This window comes from Cryptomeria japonica, chromosome 5, assembly GCF_030272615.1.
Source record: "Cryptomeria japonica chromosome 5, Sugi_1.0, whole genome shotgun sequence".
Taxonomy (NCBI): Eukaryota; Viridiplantae; Streptophyta; class Pinopsida; order Cupressales; family Cupressaceae; genus Cryptomeria; species Cryptomeria japonica.
This window is the reverse complement of record NC_081409.1, coordinates 835,178,644-835,203,171: the sequence shown is the minus strand read 5'-3', so window position 1 is coordinate 835,203,171 and position 24,528 is coordinate 835,178,644. Positions and strand designations below refer to the sequence as shown.

Below are 24,528 nucleotides of genomic sequence, written 5' to 3'. Positions count from 1 at the left end.
GAGATCTGAGGGCAGCCAAATTAAGGCCTTTGAAACCACACAAGCCTTCATGGCACATGCCGTTTTCACTATGTTCCACGGGGATGCATCCTTGGGCTTGGTGCCCCCGTGCTCATGCCGGGGACAAACTGGGGATGTTTTTTCAGTCTACCTTAACCGTTTCCTGCCTGTTTCAGAAAAAAGGGGACGTTTCTGGGCCATAGGGGACAGCCAGAAGTCCTTGTGATGGCCAGGGGATGGCTAGGCATCCCCGACTGTCCTGGAGACTTTTGTCCCCTATCACCCAGACATATTTTGAATGCACAACTTAAGTTGCAAACATGGATTGGTGCAACCAGGCTTACTGGCATATTACAAAGTAAAATATGTGATCTGGACATTGTTAGTGATGGGCTAATGAATCATATTGTGGTAATGGTAAAGTTCTTTTGTATCACAGATTCAGACATTAAAATCAAAGCCATAGAACTGACTCAAGAAAAGCTAGATTGTATATAGCTTGATGCTTTAGAACTCTTTGGAAAGCTTCTGAGCTTTAGAAATACAGGTCTATAGTCAAAAGAATATGAAATTACAGAAGTATAAGAGACCACAATATGGGAAAGTGTTCAGATTTCAAACTCTGAAGACACTTGAAAAAAGTTCAATCTATGAAATGGAAAGAATCGCTACACAATTGATTCATAAGGTGGGAAGCATTATCTCTATTGATATACCTGTCAATAAATTATGAAAGTGTAGGCTGACCAATTAAGGATCTAACCACAATATAATACTGTATAAATTGCATATATAAGCACATGGACACATGCAAATTACACCCATGATATATATTGCCAAATGGTATATCATAAATGTCATTATGAATGTCTTAATGGAATCCAACAAGATGGGTTTCCTTCACTCATAACATTCCACCTAAAACATAACTTGAAAGATGATGAGGAAGTTTCATTAAGAAGCCCAATCTCCTAAAAGAAGACACTTCTTCACAATTGATCTGGATATGGATCACATTAGCTAGCAAAATTAGTTGAATATGTCACGAAACTCATCTTGAAAAAGTGCGTCAGTTGGAACATTTGGAAGCACTCTAATGTGTAACAGAATTCAGCAAAAACATAGTTTACTGAATGTTGCAGAACACAATGCAGATGCAAAAGGTTCAGGAGAGATCCAGACACTCAGAGAACAGAAACAGCCTTTGAATAGTCAGCGTCTGACATGTTTGGCCATGGTCAAAAACAAATTGACATGTTCAGTAGGGTCAAAGTTGTCTCGTTCAAAGCAGAGATCTTGGACAAGGTGGACTGCAGTAGAAAGTGTTCATACATGCACAAAATAGCAAGCTTCATAGGAATTCAAGAAGCCGAAGCATTGACAATCCCGTTCTTTCTGGTTTTGATAATTATGTTGATTTCATAGTTATGGATGTTTAAATATTTATGTCTATCATGGATGTTTATGATATATGTTTATTGACAATGATGAATGAAAGCATTTGAATTCTGGTAAAATGTTTGTCGACTCATGTGAAATCTCAATTCATGTCTAATGCTATGTATTAATGTCTATGATGAATGCTTTATCATTGTTATGATATGCTTATTTGAAATTTCTCTATATTTTTATAAATCCCCCTATTTTTTTTAACAGCCGTTCCCTGCTGTCACGTTGAAAATGGCCCAAAATATCCCTGTACTGGAAACACGTCATGCCGTCCCCTGCTGTCCCCATCCTCGAAACTCCGTGGAAAATAGATTTTCACAAATTATCACTTAAAGGTGAACTAGGTATTTGACACACTTTTGTTTATAAAAATTAATATATATAATATATATTCCCTTTGGGTGGTCCTTGGGTTCCCCCTCTTGTCATGAGATTGGTACCTGGACTAGTTGGGTATGGGACCAGGAACCCTGGCGGTGGGGGTGTGACAAGAGGGGTTCTCAGTAACATACCTGAAATCTAATTGCCTGCTTGGTGATGGTTTGGCTTTTGTTAGACTTAGAATTCAAATTTTGGTCCTAATTATCTGTGCCGATACTTGTTCTTCTCACAGTCAACAATATTTATAATATCTCTGGTTTGCTCTCTGGATGGAGAGACTTATTCTGATCCTCCTAAATTGACAGGGATGTGAGATTGTAATAGCAACTCCTGGACGCTTGCTGGACTGCCTGGAAAGAAGGTAAATGCATTCCTGTCTTCTGCTGGTTCTCTGTTGCTAGAATGACAAGTAACATTTTATTTCATTGTGGCCTGCAGATATGCTGTTCTTAATCAGTGCAACTATGTTGTTTTGGATGAAGCAGATCGCATGATTGATATGGGCTTTGAACCTCAGGTGAGTTCTGTTGATATTGGGTGTGCTTCTGTTTTGAAAGCTGTTTCCTGAAATTAGATTTAATGGGACAATGTGAAAAATATTGTATATGGGTATGCTTTTGATAGAATTTTTCAAACAATAACTGATTCATAATTTCATACTTTTGACTAATTACTTCCTTATCCTGGTTGAAAGCATGTAATTTTCTGGCTGTGTTTTGATGTTTGGATAGGTTGTTGGAGTTTTGGATGCAATGCCTTCAAGTAATTTGAAGCCTGAGAATGAGGATGAGGTAACAAGGAATAATATTTCATACTGATCTGGTAGATTTTAGATGGATTCATCAAGCAACTGCCCTTTTATACATTTCTTATGACAGTGTATATGTTCAATCTTTTGGTCCCTTTCTGAAATGGAGGAAATTGAAAACAACTCATGGGTGGCTGACAAAGATATATGAAACGTATGATTTGATTAGCTTTAAGCAACTAACTATTGGATATATGAGGCAAGAATGGTAAAGGATCATGCATCTTATTTTAGAATAATTCCAGGCTCCATTACCTTTGAAGTCCCTATTTTTTCATGAATCCTTTGTGCATTATTTGTAAGTAGCGTCCAAATAATTCAGTAAGTAACATTGTAACTATCTACATTCATAACCAGTAAATTTTTATGTTGTGAAATGGATTCAATTAGAGTGAGAGAAGTGGAATTTCTTATTATTTTATATATAAGCCTGATATGTACTAGAACAAAATGAAATATGGGAAAATGTGTGGAGACAATCTGTCTTTAGATAGTTAGAATTCACCAAGATTTGTGCTATGTGTTGTAAAAGAGGAACATCACTCCGTTTTCCTCTTTTGAAAAAGATTTTCATGGTACATTGTTGTTGACATGTTGTATTCAGAAACTAGGCTTGGAATGTTAGTTAAGATCTCAAAGTGGGCTGCAAATTTGTCCTTTGCTCCCTTATAATCTGTTCCTAAAAAGCTCAAAACCTTCTTTATGGATGCCACAATGTCCTAAACCTCTTCACTGAAGAAGTGGTTGGAGCAATCATAATAATTTGGAGATGAACAATTATGGATTGATGGAAAAGTATGGAGTTTCCCATTTCCATCTTTAAAATAAAGTTCCAAAGAGTTTTTGTTTCCAAAATATATTATCCATGGAGCATGCTTCCATTACAAAAAACAGAAAAAATAAACTGGAACCATTTTATTGACATCGAGTTTATTTCTCAACTTGAACTTGAGCAGTCCTTACAAAAATACCCCTAGAAGAGGAAAGATTCAATCTATTGAAGTGAATTCCACATTGTTATTATTTGGGCTAGTAAAAATTGTTGGAACCAATCCGAAAGTCAAAAAAATCAGAGATAAGCTAATTAATCAAGCTTGCTTATACATGTGCAACATACATGAGTGTTCACATAAATTATCCAATCAGCCTCATTTTTAAGTTCATCTTTACACCCGCAATCTGTGGCAAAATGGAAATCTTTATAGGTGTGGGACATCTCCTAGCAAAACAATCTTTAGAGAGGTTGAATCCTTCTATTCTAGCTTAATCTATTTGACTGAGAAAAAGGAGGGAGAATGCTGAAATGAAATAACTGGAAGGAAAAGATCAATGCACTACAATAGATAACTTTTTCAATATCTCACAAAGACTTTAGCACATAATTTAATAGTCAACAAAACCAATATTGAGCACAAGTGCACAAATATAAGAACATAAAATACAGTCATCCATTCATAAAGAACCATAATGGAAGGATAGAGATAATCATAGTTACTATAATGAATATTTCAAGCATTTGATTGGTTACATTCCATACGAGACTAGTAGAGAATTCTGGACACATAAAGGCTATGTTAGGGCTGAGCAAAAAGCATGATAAAAAGCTCTACACACAATGCTCTAATAGAGCCAATTTGCAAATTGGAATCTCACCCAACCATGAGCAACAAGCTCTTATTTATGACAAAGCAAAGGGAAATTGTAATGTTCCCATTTTTACGCCATCTTGTTTTGTGAGCATTGGCTAGTTTTCAAGGTTTTTTTGTAGGTTTCAAGATGCGCTTGGAGAGTTCCAATGTTATTAGTGAGCTTAGTTCTCAGTTTCAATGGGTTTCGACAATAGTTGCTATTTATAGTAAGTTCTCATTTGGCACAGATCTTTTTGGGTTCTTTTGGGTTTGTTCATCTCGGTCCTTGGAAAACATGGCTATTATAGCAAGTGCTTACATGGCATTGATCTTTTTGTGTTTTTTTGGGTTTGTTCTCTTTGGCCCTTAGAGAACATTGCTATTTACCTATTTTACTCCGAGTTTTCGGGACGACAAATTTTTTTGCCAAATTTGGTGAACGACTATATTAAATATAGGGAAAATTTAAAATACATAGGAAAATTCTAAATGTTCATATGAAAACATTGATAAAGCATATATATATACATTATATTAATATGAAAACATGGATATAGCATGTGTATGATACTATGAAAACATTTTAGAATGTAAACTTTGAACGTACAACATTGTCAACGACTCAATACTCAATATGCACTCATAATTCAGAATTTCAATTCATTCACATTGTTAATATGCATATCATATAGATATTAAAGAAATAAGATACAAAATGCCCAAAGGCTACACTGCTGCCATATTGTTTCATTGTCGATTACCATATGAAAATCAAAATACTAAATAGTACTAAGTAAATACTAAAAATCAAAGTATAATGCTGCCCATAGTCTGCATCTCCTAACATTGCATCAAAATCAGAGTCCTCTGAGTCTATACCACTGTCATGGTCCACGTCCACCTCATCCAATGGAATCCCAACCAATCCTTGTGGTGTGTCCTCCTCATCAACCTGGGCCACATCTTCGGGGTCAACATCCCATCGTAAAGCTGGAGTCTGTTGATACTCTGGAGTCTGACGGTCTCGAATTTGAAGAGCACTATGCATGGCGACTAGCTTCTTCGCTTGTCTAGAGGTAAGCCTAATCCTCTTGATAGATTGGATAAAGCCATATGTGGACCAATTCCTCTCTGCAACATAGGAACTAGCAACCTGTGAAAGTAGGCGAGTCGCAAGCAATTTGAATTGTGGTGTATCCCTCCCATGCCACGTCCACCATCCAATAGGGTCTCTTTGGGCTAATATAGCTATGTCCAACCTCGCTTGTGGTTTACTCAATGTAGGACTACGAAGATTTGTGAAGTCAAGGAATTGTGCACAAAGTATGGAAGCTTGCTCCTCTGTATATATCTTATCAATGGCCTGCGTGAACCCATCTAAAACCTCATCATCATCACATGGAGGTTGTTTACCCCGTGGGGTGTGTTATTGATATTGCATATCAACAGTCAGATGATAACCATAGGATAGAATAATAACCAGAAACTCATAGCAATGCTTTCATTAATGCCAAAATGTCTAGTACAATAATCATTCTTTGCCTCAGTGTATCCAACAACAAGTACAAGAGCATATATAAAGACATGGTCGAGGGTTGTGGTTACCACCCTTGGGGAACCGTCGTGCAACGGACAACTACCCTCGATGACACTAACATACTTAACCAACGTAGCTTAACAAGTAGTACAAAGCCCATATTACAACCAACATCATCCCCCCCCAAGAAAAGTCGTCTCCAGACGACAAGGACAAAAATCCGAGACTAACACAACAAAATGGGGATGAAGTACACTGTATGCAAGAAGAAAAGCACTGAGAAGAAGGGGCTGAGGGGCGTCCCTGAAGGAGGGAGTTGCACCGCCAATGAAGAAGATGCAGGAATTGCTGACACCAGTTGAGCCCGGAACTCATACACCTGCTGCGTCCTCGCCTGAAAACCCTTTTTCTGCTATCATCCAATGCTCAAGTGCGGATTTCACCATTATTGCTTGCGCAAGTTCTTTTTTTCCTTGACATCACAATCCTCCTGTGCCTAAACCAAACTTGTTTGCAAAAACACGCTTTTTAGTCTCAACCTCCACCAACTGCTACTCAAATGATACTGTCTCCCTAGCCAATTTGTCCTCAATAGCCACCCGCACTGCCCTCTTGGCATCCAACTCCTGGGTACATTGAGCTAAGTCTCATGCTACTACTGCCTCCAACTTGGTGGTCAGCTCCTCCCGAGCCCTCTGTGCATCCATCAAGGCAACCTCACGTCCAGCCGAGACATACTCCGAGTTCCTCAAAGCATACCATTCATGCCTGGAAGTGGCCACAACCCTCTGGCACAAAGGCTAGGAGATGCCTCAAATCCTCCATCACACTCCCCAAAGGCTGATAACTGAACTGAATAACTCCCTGGTGCCGTACGACTTCGCGTGCTTGCAATGCCTTCCCTCAAATTCTGTTTGTTTGCAACCTCCAAATCCGTCTCCCTCTACAGCTTATGGCTTCCCCGCCAATGCTTAGCTTTAGGCTTCTTTCTCACAGTACGAAACAACCCCAACACTTATCGTGACTTCTCTGATGCCCTTCGCCCAACTCAAAAGTGTATTGTAGCTCAAAAATAAACTGAGGGTCTGGGGCAGCACCCAAACACCAGTTTACAACCTTCAAAACCACACGGAAGTCCATGGCGCACATCATTTTTGTGATATTTTAAGATGCCAAAAACCTTCTTCTCCACTCCAATTTTTTTCAGCGTCCTGGCTCCAGACTCCATCGAATGATTTTTCAATTTGGTTGTCATTTTTTTTTAAAAATTAAATGCACGCTTGTTTGAATGCCGACGCTTTTTTCTTTTCACGTGCCATCACCACTGTTTATCCCTGCCATGTCGTGGTATTTTTCCTTTCACTCTTCTTTTAAACCGCCGTCGCCGTCGCCGTGCTCCTTTAGGCCTATGGTGGTATTCCACCGCCGGTGACCTCCGTTGATGGTGGTTCCATTGCACGGTGGTCTCACCGTACGGTGGCCCACCTGACGGTGGTCACCGGCGGTGGCCCCCCCCACGGTGGTCCCACCGAACGACGGTTTCACCGTACCGTGGTTCCACCATGGCCATCGATTTTTATTTTTTTATTTTTTTATTTTTATTTTAATTTCCTAATCTAATTGTCGAGAGAGTCTTCGGCTCGGGTCTCGTGCCTTTGGGATCGCCCTTCATCCTTCTCGTTTTGCCTCGCCAGAGAGTCTCCCGCTTTGGTCCTGTGCCTCTGGAGTTGCCTGCCCGGCCTCTTGGGTCCCCTTCCATCCTCTCGGGTCCCCTTCCATCCTCTCGGGTCCCCCTCCAGACTCTCGGTTGTCCTTCCTGCCTCTCGGGTCCCCTGTGCACTTCTCGTGGTAGGGTTTCAATTTGGACCCGTTGATGGCAAGTCTATTTTCAATGGCCATCCGAAGATCTAGAACCATAAATTCTATAGGGACCATGGTCTCCTTCCCATACATAAGAAGAAGAAGAAGAATAAAGACAATGGTGAATGGACACAAAAGCCTTAAAAAAAATCACATACCTTGCACAGTTTGAAGCCAAACGTTGTAGACTTGCAGCAGCCTGAAGACCAAACAAATTTGAACTTTCCTTAACCCTAGGCGATGCAAAGTGCAAACACAGTATTTCAATCCGCCTTGTAGTTATCAGTCGATCCTTCCCTCCCTGAATCGCCGGTCAAAGCCTTGCAAATCGTTGTAATAGAGCGATATAAAATCGCCCAAAACCTTCGTCGAATGTTTTCCGCTGAATGTATTATCACTGGAAGAGAGCAATGAAAGTTATAAGCTATATGATTATATACAAGATATATATAATATACGATATATCATATATGATTATATCATATAACTTTAAGTCTTTAACTTATGAATTAATATTTTATTATTTTGATTTTCTATTTATAATTTATTATTTATTAATTTAAATTTTTAAATGTTTGATGTGAATTATGAAACAATGAAACATAGATATTAAAATTCAAAACCATTAACATTTAACAATTAATTTAACAATTTATTATTTAATAATTTCTATTTATAATATGAATTAATTTTAAATGTTTGATATGAATTAATAAATTTAATGTTGCCTTTTAATTTTTTTAATAACAATATGAATTAATAGGGGGCCCATGTTAGAAAATTCAAAAACAAAATTGAAAATACGACTTTTTTTATTTTTTTAATATTTTTTACTAGCCCTAGATGTGGGGGACGTTTGGCTGTCCCTGTGATGGATTGGGGACGTCATAGCCGTCCTTGGGATGTACGAACGTCCCCTACAGCTAGCGCTGACAAACCCCCGTTTTGGAGACATCCCCTCCAAATTTTGGCAATATGGGGATGAGGGGGAAATGACCCCTGGCCGTCCCCAACTCCTCGAAACATCCCCGGGACTGGTACGAGGGTTTTCAGGCAGAGGACGCATCCTTGGGTTTCGTAGCTATTTACAATAAATGCTTGCATGGCACCAATCTTTCTAGGTTTTTCTGGGTTCTCTTTAGTTCTCATAGAGTGTTGCTATTTATGATACGTGTTGATATTGGCATCAGTTATCATCTTTTCAACTTCAATTATGTTCTGACATGATTGGAGTTCTATTTCCAGTGTGTTGGCGAGTTTTGTAAGGTGATGGCTATTATTTCAATATTTACATTAAAGTTATAAAATGACTTTGAATTGTTCACTTCAGTGTTAAATAAGAAAGTGCTAAGTGTTGACCCAAAAGTTGAATGGTTAGGTTGTGGTGGAAATAAAACTTAAGTTGTTTTTAAAAGCTTATTGAGAGCTTCTTTGAGGGAAATTAAATATTTGAATTTTTAGAAGTGCCACAATTCCCTCCAAACATTATAAATTGAAGTTTAGGTTCTCATTTCTTAATTCAAATGTTGCACACATAATATGATACTATTGGAATGAACATAGAAGTTCTTCCAAGATTGATTGATGATGAAAACCCTCGTCAAATACACTAGTTTATGTGGCAAATGATCTTCCCTTGCTGCTTGCTGTTTTCACATAAGAAACACATTGTTTTTCATAGATTTTCTTGAAATATACAAGGTATTTTGATTGCAAGATTTGTGGGTTTGCATTTTTGTTATTAGCGAAGATTTTTGGATGTTTTTTGGTGGTGTTTTAGGTATTATCTATACTGGCCATGCAATTGAGGTTTTTAGTAAGATGATGCCCTAGTTGTAGAAACTTCTTTTATCATTAAAAAAAATTAAGCTGGAAAAAGGTTTAAATTTATGGGTGATTGATTTGTTGGGTTATTCTTAGTGTTCCACCGGCGTTGGGGATGGGGGGACGTGGGGACGGGTTTCCAGGATGGGGGGACCAAGGACCTAAGTTTGGGGACGGCGGCGGGGTGCTGGTGCTGATATAGTTATACATATACATATAGTACTTGAAAAACTAGTTTTGAAAAGATGTATGACATTATAATAGTATAAGAATTACATTTCAAATGAAACTATAGGAAATTTGAAATACTAAATCTAAATACCAATATTTCTTCAATGCTAATTATGTTGTTATATGGAGCCTAATCAATCTCGGAGGTTAAATTTTCCCTACTTCCATTAGTGTGGTTTCCCCCTATATTTTTTCGACGGGGGTTTGGGGGCAGCGCCCCTTGTGCGCTCCTTGTTGCGATACAGGGCGGGGTCGAGGGGCAACGCCCCACGAGGCCAAAAATACTTTTATTATTTTATTAAGGCATCGGGTGTTATTTTTCTATTGGCCCACGTCCAATTAGGGTTACCCCTTAACCCCCCAAAAAGTCAATTTTTTAAATTTAAAAAAAAAATTAATTTTAAACATTGCATATATGTGGGGGCGATGGGAGACGTCTGGGTATCTCCCCGTCCCTCAAGAGACGTTTGCACGTATCTTGAAGGATGGGGAGACGCCTAGACGTCTCCCAAAGAGACGTGGAGACGTCTCCACGTCTCCTTGGGAGACATGGAGATGTCTCCTCATCTCCGGCAGCGCTTGGGTGGCGGTGGTGGGATGGTGGGGGGACGTTGCGTCCCCGTCTCTGAGACGTGACCAAAAAAGTGATCGATTGCAAGAAATCAATCTCAGGGGATGTGGAAAGGCATTGAGATTGCTAGAGGGGTGGAATCGACTACACATTCTCAGTTTGTTGATGATACTTGCCTTTTCGGAGTGGCTTCGATGCAAGAAGCAACGGTGATGAAACAAGTTCTTGACAAATTTAGCTGGGCCACTGGACAGGAGGTCAATTGGCAAAAGTCGGAGATATTCTTTTCACACTAAGGTAGGCACTCAGAGGGTCATTGCTAGACTCTTTGGCATCAAAATTGGACATCTCCCAGGGAAGTTTCTTGGTACGCTGCTCTTTGCTGGAGCTGGTAAGTCAGAGATTTGGAAAGGGGTAATTGATGGTTGTAAAGCAAAAATGTAGGGTTGGAAAAGAAAATTGCTCACATTGGCTGGTCGCATTTTAATGTTGAAATCAGTAATCTCAGCAATGCCAATTTTTTCCATGGCTTGCTTCAAACTTCCAAGTATGATCATCAAGAACATTCAACAGAAAATGAGGAAATTCTCGTGGAATGGTAACCAGGATCAAGACAAAATTCCTTTAATGGCTTGGGATAGAGTTTGGAAACCGAAAGAGGGTGGTGGTGCGGGGCTCTGTCACTGGAAGTTAATCAATGAAGCTATGGGGGCGAAGTTGGTGTGGCAGATGTATATTAAGCCGAAGAAGAGATGGGTACGAATTCTTCAGGCCAAGTACCTGGACAATGAAGATAGGGAGAGAATACTCACGGTTGAAAATCCCGCTAGAGGATTTGCCCTTTGGAACTTTCTAACGAGTTGGAGAAGCTTGGTTACCAATCACCTGACATCTATGATTTGGAGAGGCAGACTATGGAGGGAGGGGGGTGGATTTGGATTCACACTGGATGACAATGAGTAGGATGAAGATGATGAGGAGTCATTGGTAGTGCCAGGAGCAGCTAGAGGCAGAGGCAAAGCTACAACTAGGACGAAGGTTGAGCCACAACCAGTTGTGCCGAGCAAGGAGGCATAGCCACAATAGAGTCCTAAGACTAGACCCTCTAGTTCTACCTCTCCCCTAGTTTTTACTAGAGCTGGGAAGAGGAAGATGTAGTTGTATGGATGTATTTACTTTTAGTTTTACAAAAACTATTTACTATTTTGCTTCCAGCCATCAACATTCCTCATGAGGATGCAATTTTGTACCCCATTTGCATTTAAATCAATTAAATTTATCTAGACTCAGCTTGTTTCTTTTGTGTACTCATTTATTGACTCATTTGATGCATCTCATTGAATTTTGCAAAAAAGATGCATTTCTAATTAAATTTAAGCATTTTTTTAAGTTCGTGAGTTTTTTGCTGAGTATTTTTTTTGAGCCTTTGCTAGTTTTTGGTTTTGGCGAGTAGTTCAACTATGGGTGTACTTGCTGTTCTGCATGGAATCCCTGATGTAATATTTGATTGAATCAAGGTCAGAAAACTTATATTCAGTGCTTGTTAATATTTGTCTAAATGGTCTGATTTTAGATCTTTTGGAGGTCTGACCCAGTCTGAGTTCCTTGTGGTCAGGTCTGATTTTATGTGTTACCCCTGATTTTTAACTTCAAAATTCTGATTTCTGAGTTCTAAACCTCTGACCTGATTCTTATTGCTTGCAGATCCAAACATCATATGGAGTACATTGCGCTGTTGTTTATCAAAACGAATTGTTTGATATTGATGGTTGATCAAATGGAATGATCAACCATCCTTTATATGTAACGATCTAAAGGATGTGTTTCTTGTTAATTAAGCTGACCTGTCTTGAAACATTTTATAAATGCCAACGGTTGTGTTTCAAATGAGATGTCTTTACTTGAATCGGCTTTCTCATCTTAGCTGGCACTGATGTTAAATGCCCCTCCCTTGCCTCATATGAGATTGCATTTCCCTAAGTCTCATCTTTGGGGTGGCAAAGGAAGTAGTTAAAACTTTAAGGAGCACATCTGACCCATCAAAGGAAATGCCCTTTTCCTTAATTTGCACATTCGAAGGGGCAAAGGAAATGATGAAAATCTTAAGGTGCACATTTCATGTAGCAAAGGAACGCGTCAAACTCTTAAGTCACACTTTTTCATAGGCAAAGGAAATCACTCATTTGTTAAGTCGCTGATTTGGCATAGCAAAAGAAACATCAAAATCCTTAAGGCTCATGTAATGTCCCCTACTAGGAGTCTGCCAATTCCTGTAACTTAATAATAGTTCTGATCTGATCTAATTTGATCGTTGATCCTGTCATTGGATGCCCTTCATTACGAATGCCCTTTGGCAAGAGACACACCCTTTCACCATTAGCACCCTTTGAAAGTGTGCAACTCTTCATTACTTCTACCCTTTGAAAGGGACGCTACCTTTCACAATCAGATCTGCACTTCTTACTTAAATCAGATTTGCACTTCTGATTCCAAAATTATCCTCTTCTCAAAATGAGATTCTCTTCTCCGTTTTGTATCCCATGTTTGAGGGAGTCACAACTTTTCCTTCCATGTCTTTTGATCGTTCATTAAATTAATTAAATTTTAATTATATTATTTTATAATTTTAAATAATATAATTAAAATTTTCTTTTTTTTCTTTTCTATTTTAATATTATTATTATTTTTATTAAATTCAATTCCAAAGTGGGGACATTACAGTCTGCCCCACTCAAGATTGCTTGCCCTCAAGCAATGATCATGGAATGTTCAAAATGATTCCCAATATGAAATGGCTTTCCAAACACTCATAGAATAAACATGCTGCTACTTTTTTTTGTAAAAACTCTAGTTCTTGCCCTAAATCACCATTTTATGTAAAACTACAAATGAAACAAGATGTGTACGTGTTTGACATCCTACAATGGATTAGGAAACCATTGGAACCAATAATATAAATCTCTAAATAAAGATAATTAAGCATAAATTTACTTAACTAGAGTTTGGTCCAACTCCTTATAGGAGCTCAATCATTAAAAAAAATGGGACTAAGAGGAATGATGAGGTGTCCAAGAGACCCTCTAACCTAGGCCCAAGAGCGTAGTGAAAGCCAAAGCACTCTTGGCCTCATGGGACCATCGATCAAACTACCATGAGGTGGGCTACCTAGTGAGGTATCCTATCACTGTTCCCCTTCATCACTTCCATCCTTATAATCAATTATGATAGAGTCTGGAAAGATGCAAGAGGGTGTCTTGAATGTCCTTCCCCTCTAAGTCCAAGAGCAATGGACTCCGTCTTACACCCCCTTGGCCTCATGGGTGTTTACCCTCTGGGTGAACAGTTTAGAACATATAGATAGAATACTCAATGCAAAACAATAATGCCATAGATACCAGATAAGATCAAGCAAATATATGAGATCTAATTTCCATTCATAATCATGCCTCTTTACAAGTGACCTTCCATGGTATATAAAGGAACTGAGGGGGTGCGAGGGGCAACCGTCACACCCGTAACTACCATCCCTCGGTTACCATACTAACAAAGACAAGTACTACTTAATTAACTACAGTTTTATTCTCGTACAATATTATCGCTAACATCATCCCCCCCAAAAAACAAGGTTGTCTCCGGACGACTTACAAACAAAATGGGGAATACATTGTTACAACAGAACCCAAAATCAAAAACTAAGGGGGTGTAGAGGGCGTCCTTGATGAAGAGGGTGCCGATGTGTGGGGTGTGGCTGTCAAGTGAGCCCGTAGCTCATAGACCTGCTCCGCCCGCAGCTTGAGGTCTCGCTCTGCAACCATCTGGCGCTCCATCGCTGTTTTCACCATCATTGCCGCCTCCAAGACCTCTTTATCTTTCTGCTCTACCATCTCCAAGGCACTACCCAGGCAACTCTCCAACATAGCCCTGTCCTTGCGGGCGTCCGCCAACTCTACCTCTAAGGCACCCTTCGCCGACCTCTCCTCGGCTAACACTGAGTCCAAGGTAGGGCGCTCTGCCTCCCATAAGGCCTTCTCCCGAACCAACTGCTCTCTGTGCAACTCCTCCATTTGTTGGAGTTGAGCAACCAACTCGTCTCGTGCCAACAAAGTCCCCTGGCATTGGGTCTTGGTACTCTTAGCAATAAACTGCGTCCTCCACAACTCATAGTAGGTCTCTCGGAAAACTTGCTCTATCCTCCGCAACAAGGACTGTCTACTGGTCTTGCCAACCTGTTCGCGGAGGCCCCAATCCTCCAATATCTATAAGGTTTCCATAGCAGGCCATCCACTAGACTCAAAACACTGCGCAAAGTGTGCTGTGCACCTTCCCCTCATAAACCCGAGTAGTTGCTCCAACTCCTCCTCTGTCCGAGCATCTCCTTGAGACCGCGCAAAGGCTACCATCCGTCGGGCTTCTACGGCCATATCAGCAAGGAACTGCTCCAATTCCCTATCGCCCTCCACTTTCGGAGATGCTAGGACACCATCTCTGTGAGGACTTTGGAATAGCTCGTCGTGCGGGGGGCTCGGAATCAACTCCTCTTGTTTGGGAGTCAACACCAACTCACGAATGTGTGAGTAGTTGCTCTGCACAATCTGTGTTGTCTTTGGTGGACTATCTCCGACTAGGTCCACAATCTTGTGCAGGCTCGGCTCCCGTTGTGGGGAGAGGACAGCTACTCCAACTGGTGCTAGTGGCATCATTTTGTACCGACTCAGCCACGCACTCTTGTCCATCTGGGAAGGTGTATCCATTTGGGAAGGCGTACCACTCCCTCCAAGCTGCTCTGCTCGTATGGCCTCCCTATCTACCTTCCCGCTACTGTCCCTAACCTCTACTACTGCCGTGAGACTCCTGTCGTCGACCACGTGATGCTCTGGTAAGGCTACCACTGTCGGGACTGCCTGTGGGGGGATCATAATCACGGGTGTCCAGCCTTACCCAAAACCAGGAACCGACACTACCAATAATGCCGCTCTAGAAAGAGGCCGAGTGGTACTTGTTGAGACCGTTTGCTCGGGTAGCTCACCTGAGGGTCGTGTGGCTGCTGCTGGCACAACTGAGAGAGGTGGAAGTGTGGCCGTCTGTGCTACTCCAGAGGATGTTGTCCCTGTCTCCTCCTCCACCTACTATGCGCCTCTACCCACCATTCTAAAACTACCCCCGGTGGCTTGTGATGTGTCACTCGAGTCTTCTGCCTCCTCACTCGGGTCATTCGGGTCACTAGACATGGACTTTGACTTTGTCTCCGCCTCAGACACCACCACCCACCGCTTTTGTTTCTTGCCTGGGTGTGTATCTCCTCTCGATGCCATGGTATCCAAGTGAATCCAATAAAATATAGGGGGCTGCCCAGGGTGTACACGGTCGTGTGGTGCCAAGTGCTGTGCGTCCGGTGAGCCTTGAAGGTGTATTGCATCCAGGAAGAGTCCAATCACGTGGTAGGGCATGTAGAAGGTCTTGTGCTGGGGGGTCATGAATTCCTCCATCCTATTTGCTAGTACTGATGCCCAGTCATATACTTTGCCATTATGGATGCTATTCACCAAAAGTTGGTGTGCCATGGCAATATCTGAGGCCCTGCTTGCTCCCATCAGGCGACTCTTCAATACATCCACAAGGCACGGCCATATCCCCTCTCTCAGGAATGACTTCTTCAGACCTCTTCCCTTGCTTGCATGCTGGAGACTATCAAGTTCCGTTTGTGTGAGGTCGTCGCGACACATGAGCTTGAGAAGTTTATCTTTTAAATTTGGGGATATTTTTTGCGCCTTGTCCACTTTCTTTCCTTGCACCCCCGGAATACCAAAAACTCTTGTAAATTCTGTTGAAGCGAAGGACACTGTAATCTGTCGGTGCTCGTAATCAAATACAGACTACCGCCTGTGTGGGTCATAGGCCCCAATCATTGCCCACAACACCACCTCAAAGTCCTTAATACAAAAAATGGGCATTTGGATGGTCCACTGTACCTGTGCTTGTCGTAGCTGTGTCTTCGTAGGGTCATCATGTGGGGTATCGTTCCACCATTTCCTACAATCTGTTCTAGTCAAACCCTCGAAGGTAATGGTGTCCATCGTCACATCATTCTTTGCTGCCATCTGTTGCTGCACTTTAGGTTGCACCTTTTTCCCTTTACTTTTGCTGCTGTCAGCCATGTCGCCCCTGACCTTCACACTCGAAGGCAAAATCTGAATAGCCTTCTTATTCCCAGAGGTTGTCACACTGTAGCAAGTAACTTGCATAACTGCTTTTGCCAATTTTTCCCACCGCTGGCATCCATTAAATAGTTCTGCCTTTGTCTTTTGTGCCCTCTTTAATAAAAAATAGGGTTAGAATAATGAGCTTCACGTGCCTATTTCCCTTTGGGAACTTTTCCTCGAGCTGCTGTTGCCCCTCGAATTTTTTTTTCCTTTGTTTTACATTTTTCGTGGGGTATAATATACATCTCCCTACGGTGGGAGCACCGGCTCCACCGTACGGTGAGCATGTGGCTCCACCGCACTGGAGCACGCCGTGCCACCGCGCGGGAGCATGCGGCTCCACCGTGTCCACCATGCCACCACGCGACAACACGCGGGCTCCACGACATGGTGGACATGCCGTGCCATCGTGCGGGAGCACATGGGCTCCACCGCATGATGGACACATCGTGCCACTACACAGTGAGCATGCCATGCCATCCCACGGGAGCACACGGGCTCCACCGCAAGGTGGGCACGTGGTGCTCCACCTTACGGTGGGTCCGTGGTGCCATCGACGCCTGGTGCATTTTTTTTAATAAATTTTTTCCCCGTACGACCGTATTTTTTTTTTTTAATTATTACTTCTCGGGAGGATTCAGGGTGAGTCGATCGCCCCTGCTCATGAAACAGTTTTAATTTCGACCCATTGGTACTGCCTGCAACCTCTCGTCCATTCAGTGTCCACAACTTCACTGCCCCGTTCTCTTCCACCTCACAGACTTTATATGGTCCTAACCATCGTATCTTGAATTTGCCTGGTTTAATCTCATTACGCCCATTATATTTCAGTACCAGTTGTCCTGGAGCAAACCTCATTCGTTTCAAGTGCTTGTCATGCCACAACTTCCTCCTTTGTTGGGCTGCCTTCCTAGCCCATTGGGCCATCATTCTTTTCTCGTCCAGCTTGTTCAAGACATACAATCTCTCCCTTTGGCTCTCCATGTCCTCTAGTTTGTTCTCGATTGCAATGCGGAGGCTTGGCACCATGAATTCCGCTGGCACAACAGCTTCCTCCCATACATAAGTTGGAATAGAGTCTGGCCTATGGTCACCTTGTAGGTTGTACGACAGGCCCACAAGACCGAAGGTAATTTTTCTTCCTAGTCTTCTCCATCGACACTGCACGACTTGTAGATTACCCCCACGAGAATCTTGTTGGTAGCCTCGACCTACCCATTGGCTCGCGGGTAATAGGGGCTAGACAATGAATGAAAAATTTTAAATTCAGTAGTGAGGAGTTTAATAACGTGGTTCACAAAATGTCCACCCCTATCGCTGGTCAACTGCATAGGGATACCATACCGTGTGATGATTTGCTCATAAATGAATCTTGCTGTACTTACGACCGAGTTGTCAGGTAGGGCCTGCGCTTCAACCCACTTGGTTAAATATTCTGTGGCTACCACAATGTAGCGACACCCCCTGGTGCGGCTGGCCTTGAGTGTCTCGATAAAATCCAACCCCTAGTGCTTGAACAGTTCTTGAGCATGCGAAGGGTTGAGGGGCATGAAATCCCTCTTCAGCAGCTTCCCTGCTCTCTGACATGCATCACAACCTACTACCCATTCTCTGGCATCGTTATACAATGTGGGCCACCATAGGCCTGCTAGCAACGCCTTTCTTGCCATAGTGTCTGGTCCCATATGGCCTCCACCTGGCCCCTCTTGTGCCTCCCTCAAAACTCTTGGCACTTCTTCCACCATCACACACCGACGTAATACCTGGTCGGGTCCCATTTTATACAGCAATCCATTAATCAACTGAAACGTGTGGCTTCTCAACACGAGTTTTCTTCGTTCTCCTGGTGGCATACCTTGGAGGAATACGGAGGTGGAAAGATATTCCCCGATGGCAGTATACAAAGATATTCCCCGATGGCAGTATACCATGGTGGCAGTAATGCGATCTTGAATAGGTGAGCATCTGGAAAGTCGTCAGTCACCCCCTCTGGCAGCTCTCTGGACCTAATCCGAGACAACTGGTCAGCAATGACATGGCTCTTGCCTGGCCGTACAATTATTGTGAACATGAACTCCTGAAGGAGCAATAGCCACCTGCTTATCCTGCCTTGGATGATGGGTTTTTTTACTAGGTACATCAAAGCCTTGTGGTCCACATAGAAAGTGAAAGGTGTCGCCAACAAGTAGTGTCGAAATTTCTGTATTGCATAGACCATTCTGAGGGTTTCCCACTCGGTGGTACTGTAGTTCTTCTCGGCTTTTGACATCAACCGACAGGCAAAATAGATGGTATGATCCAACCCATGTCCCCCTTCTTGTGCCAGTGTAGCCCCAATGGTATAGTTCGAGGCATCCATGTGTACGTGGAATTCTCGGTTCCAGTTTGGATAGGCCAGAATGGGTGCTGCCACTAGTCTTCTCTTGAGTTCCTCGACTGCTTCCCCTTGTGCCAATTCCCGTATGTATGGTTCGCCCTTCCTTGTCAGTTTGTCCAGTGGAAATGAAAGTTGGGCAAAGTTCTTAATGAACTTCCGGTAATATCCAATGTGTCCCAAGAATGACTTGACTCTTGTCACATCAATGGGCGACTCCATTTCTACAATTACCCGTACCTTATCCGAGTCAATTTTCAATCCAGCTTTACAAACAATATGGCCCAACAACTTTCCTTGTGGTACCATAAATCTGCATTTCTGTGGATTTAAGGCGAGCCTGGCCCTTCGACATCTTTCCATGCACTCTCTTAGTCCCACCAAGTGAGCGTCCTCGCTACTGAAAATTGACCAGTCATCCGAAAAGGCTTTAAAATTTCCCATAGACATCTTATCGAAGATGTGAAGGACTATCCTTTGGAAGGTCGCGGGGGCATTGCACAACCCAAACGACATCCGGTTGTACGCATAGACTCCGTCCTCCACCACAAAGGTGGTCTTCAACTTGTCCTCCTCAGCTATTGAAATCTTGTTGTATCCTGAAAAGCCGTCGAGGAATGAGTACGTTTCATGGCTAGCCACCTCCGCCAGGATGCTGTCTGTGAAGGGTATAGGAAACGGGTCCTTGATGGTGACTGTGTTGAGGCACCGAAAATCCACGCAGATGCGGATCTAGTTGGCCTACTTCTTGACTGATATCACAATCGGCGAGAACCACTCACTTGTCTCCACCCGAAATATGATGCCGGCCTCCAGCATCCGTTCGATCTCTTCGTTCACTTTGGCAGCATAGTTCTTATTCATTTGGTACGGCCTCTTCCGTAACGATTGGGGTCCCGGAACCAATGGTATCCGATACACACATTTTTGGCAGGACCTTCTTTAGATCCTTGTAGGACCAGCTGAATACGTCCTTGTATTCCATGAAGATTTTGAATGCTGCGGTCTTCAGCACCGGGCTCCAATTGTCGCCTACCCAAATATTTCGGGGGTTGGTAGTATCTCCTAAGTTTGTCTCCTTCATGGTGGGGTCTTCGTACCGCATTGGTCTATCCTTTGAGAATTCGTACGCCGGAACATCATTCACTTTGGCGTCTCCCTCCTTATGCTCCGTGTACTCTGGCGGGAACTCCTCGCCTGGCTCGTCCTCAATTTGTAGCATGTGACAAGCAGGGTGAAACACTTCATAGTCTTCCATTTGCCAGTGGAAGAGTCCATTCAATGAGGAAGTGTCATCTTCTGAACATCCATCGAGTTCAAGCACTCCTTCCTCGTTTGGTTCCCTCTCATCTTTACCTTCATAGGAGTCCCACTCCCATCTGTTTGAATCCTCCGAATCCGAGTCAGATGACACAAGTTCCTCGCCGACAACCTGGGTCCTTAGATCAATGGTGTACTTCCGCCCCCCTTTCTCCATGGAAAGGGTGCTCTTCTTCTAGTCGTGGTTCACCTTTGCTGTAACCAGCCACCCTCTCCCTAAGATGGTGTCATACCCATTCTTCTTGAGTGGGATTACCACAAAATCTAGTAGGAAGGGTTGTGTGTCGATGGTCACCGGCTGGGCCATCAGGGTGCCGAGTGGCTTGATGCCGTGCTGGTCTGCACCTACCAAGTTGAATTTGGATGGCCATAATGTTGGCTTCTCGAGCTTCTTCCACGTATCCTCCGGCAACACAATCACCCACGAACCTCCGTCCATGATGGTGTCTTTGAGGATAGCCCCAAGGATTCTCATCTCTACTATCGCAGGATGCCGACCACTATTTAAGGCCAACAACATTGGGTCAGTCAAGGGGCTGACAGGAACTTCCGCCCGTGTCGCACCCGAAGGTGCCTGCGCAGTGGTTTGTATGGAACTTAAAATGGCGGTTCTCAGCTGTGGCATTGTCTCTAGAAGGTCCTTCACCCTTATCAGCACTTCCATCTGCAGTACTTGCCCAATTATGTTAATTTCGGCTTCCGTACGGGATGATTGTACTCACCACCTCTTTGTTCCGTCGTTCGGCCGTCATCTCTTGCTCAATATTGGCTTTTGCCTCCCGTAATCTCTCCTTCTCTGTACGAGGGTCGGGATAAGTGGCCTTTTTGGTCTGAGCGTGGGTGATTGCCAATACTTCTTTCTCACCAGTCTTCTTAATGTTGAGGAGGTTAACCCTTGGCTTGGGGCAATTTGTCTCATTGTGGTCTCGAGGACCACACCATCTGCACAAGTGCTGTGATGCCTCCTCTTTCTGGCAATCCCACACGAAGTGTCCCCACTGGTTGCATGCCTGACACTGAATCATCGACTGTCCCTTGGCATCATACTGCATTTGATTCCGATTATTGCTGTTATTATTGTTGCCTCTTCCTCCCCTTCGATTACCTCTGTAACCGCCAGCTGATGCCGTGGTGTTGGCGTGAGGCTACGATGTGCTTGCTGTCGCTGACGGCTGCTCTTGGGTGAAGAGCACTTGGTTCCCGCATGTCTTCATGTTGTAGGGACATTCTTTGGTAGAATGTCCCAACACTTGGCAAATATCGTAGAAGGCCTTTTTTGGATAGGAGCCTTTTATGTGACCTTCCTCCTTACATTCTGCGCACCATACTTCCTCATTTTTGCTGGTGCTTCCCTTCATGCTCTTGAATTCTTTCATCATGCGGTGCATATCCTTTTGAAGGGCTTGCACCTTTTTACTCGAACCCTCGTCGCTGCTACTTCCGTTGAAGGAGTCCTCCTCTTCAGAGGATCTTTCTTTTTCTTGGATGTCTTCCCTTCACTCTCCAGGTCCATTGCTCGGTTATAGGAATCGTCGTAGGATATGGGGGGTACAATTTTCATTTTTCTTCTGAGTGACGATTTTAGGCCCTCCACAAACCACCTTTTCTTTAACCCATCGCCGGGCTGGTTATCCGTTCTTCCCAACAATTCCTTGAGACGTCGGCTATATGCTCGGATGGTCTCATTTTTCCCTTGCTTGGTGCTCAGGACTTCTGCTACGATTTCATTATCGTCTCTGAGGAGTCGAAACTCCTTTTGGAAGGCTTTGTGCAATTCATCCCAAGTTGTTAGTTTGGTTTTATTAGCATTCGAGTACCTATCGATAGCTACTTCCTCGTAGGGTGGTGGGAAATTGCACCATCCATTCCACTCTATCGGTCACGCCATTGGCCGACCAGATTGTCTCACATGTACGACAATGCCGTACGGGGTCTTCTTTCCCATCTCCGGTGAACTTTCGTAATTTTTGCCGATTCGCCATTACGTTCTTGGCGGCGGCCCAGTCTGCCCTCTAGAACTCAAATTTACCCTCTAGGAACTCCTCCTCCAGACAGTGGTCCTCCCGAAGGTACTCTGCGGAGATTTGGTCCGTTGGGTCCCACCAAGTTGCTTTGACTACCAAGGTGTGATGAGCATGCCCCGAACAAATTGCTTCTACTACGGTGACCTTGTGTCCTCCCAACACCTTCGGTTGCACCGGTATCCTCGGCCTCTCTGTCCTCGGTCTCTGTCTTGTCTTCCCTCTTGGTCTCGGCACCTCTGTATGGCATATACGGCTCTACCGTACTGCCGTCACCGATCTCCTCCAATGTTAGGTAAAGGTCCCCCAACCGTTTCCTGGTGGTTTCTATTAGTGTGGAAACCTGGCCCTCACTAGAGCCATTGCTGCATTTTTGCCGCTTCCTTCCTCGGCAATCCTCCTGAATCTTCTTCGTTCTACTTGCTGTTTGAGAATTAATGCTCGTTGAGCGGCTTCAAAGTCCCCTATGTATTCCTTCTTATTTTTGTCCTTATTTAGCAGATTGGGCATTAATTCTAAATTCTCCTTATGCAATAGAACAAGACATCATATTGAAAAGAACACTTTTATTAATTCATCCCTGGTATACAATGTATGTCACTACAGTTGAGGTGTTCTTGTTTATTCTCCGTTGCCCGTACACATTCAGGGATTATTCATCCCTCGGTCGGTTTCATTGCGCTGCTCGTCTTGGCGCTTGTGAAGCTCCCGTAGGATTTGCTGGCGTCGGTTCTCCCGATAGGTGTCTTCCTTGCGGTTTTGGAGAGCCAAAAATGCTTGTGTGGGAAGGTTGGGCAAATTGCTCATCAACCGATTTATCGTTGGGCTTACACCAAGCCTACTCCACACAGCATCCTCTGGAACATCTTCGGTGGTGGCTTCCCTTCGTACGTGCGTTTCAATCGCCACCTTGAGGATGTAGGAGAAATCTTTCGTGAGTGCTAGTTCCCCCTCGAACAATTCTTCAGGTTCTTCGTCCAGGTTACTTCTTGTCCCTTTGGCCAATGGTTGTCCCATTATCTGTGTGCCATGTAGTATACTCCCGTGCTCAGGATAAATTTCGGCAACGGTGCCAGATGTTTACCCTCTGGGTGAATAGTTTAGAACATACAGATAGAATACTCAATGCAAAACAAAAATGCCATAGATACGAGATAAGATCAAACAAATATACGAGATATAATTTCCATTCATAATCATGCATCTTTACAAGTGACCTTTCATGGTATATAAAGGAACCTAAGGGGTGTGAGGGGCAACTGTCGCACCCGTAACTACCATCCCTTGGTTACCATACTAACAAAGACAAGTACTTCTTAATTAACTACGGTTTTATTCTCGTACAATATTACCGCTAACAGTGGGACCATCGGTCAACTACCATGAGGTGGCCTACCTAGAGGATGACCTCATCACCGTCCTCCCTCTTGCACTTTCTTATACTACATACAAACAACATCTTGTGAGCGTGGGATAGTGGATGTAACTAGGTTCCTTGACTCAGGGTCCTTATGACCTCTTCTGAGCCCCTTGGCACCTCCTCCATTACACCTCACATCCTTTCCCATAAGATGGACAAAATTCACATCTCTTTCTTTCCTTATACTCTAGATCAAATATGGAGCATACACGAAGTATACACTTGAATGCATGAAGACACAGAGCATACACTTGAAAACTCGAAGCATGCACATGGATATCTGCAAACATGGAGCTTATATGTGAATACACATATTGTTAGGCTCTTTTTCCTTGACTAGAATGATTCATTGATTCATCTTTAGATTCTTTACCCTGCAGGATAGCAGGATCATTGCTCTAATACCACTATAATGTCCCCTATTAGGAGGCTGCCAATTCTTGTAACTCAATAATAGTTCTGATCTGATCTGATCTGCTTTTGACTCCTTTCCTTTATATCTCTCAATGTGAGGGTGAGGCCACACCTCTTCATTATGGATGCCCTTTTGCAAGAGACACACCCTTTCACCATTAGCACCTTTGAAAATGTGCAACTCTTCATTACTTCTACCCTTTGAAAGGGACACAACCTTTCACAATCAGATCTGCACTTCTTATTTAAATCAGGTTTGCACTTCTGATTCCAAAATTATCCCCTTCTCAAAATGAGGTTCTCTTCTCCCTTTTATATCCCATGTCTAAGGGAGTCACAACTTTTCCTTCCATGTCTTTTGACCATTCATTAAATTAATGAAATTTTAATTATGTTATTTTATTTTTTAATTTAAATTTTATTTTTATTCTTTTCTATTTAATATTACTATTATTTATTATTAAATTCTATTCTTAAGTCACAATTTTTC

At 42.9% G+C, this 24,528-nt stretch overlaps 1 protein-coding gene across 3 annotated transcripts in view; it reads left to right on the top strand.

The window, feature by feature from the left end:
• LOC131052678 (DEAD-box ATP-dependent RNA helicase 21) overlaps positions 1-24,528 on the top strand; it is a 218,892-nt gene that overhangs the window by 163,285 nt on the left and 31,079 nt on the right. For all 3 annotated transcript variants that reach the window (XR_009107493.2, XM_057987254.2, XM_057987253.2), the window contains exons 15-17: positions 2,136-2,191; positions 2,269-2,347; positions 2,562-2,621. Coding sequence is in view for 2 of the 3 variants with exons in the window: in XM_057987254.2 (XP_057843237.2) it covers positions 2,136-2,191; positions 2,269-2,347; positions 2,562-2,621 (195 nt within the window). In the remaining variant the exon portion in view is untranslated. The remainder of the gene's footprint in view (positions 1-2,135; positions 2,192-2,268; positions 2,348-2,561; positions 2,622-24,528) is intronic.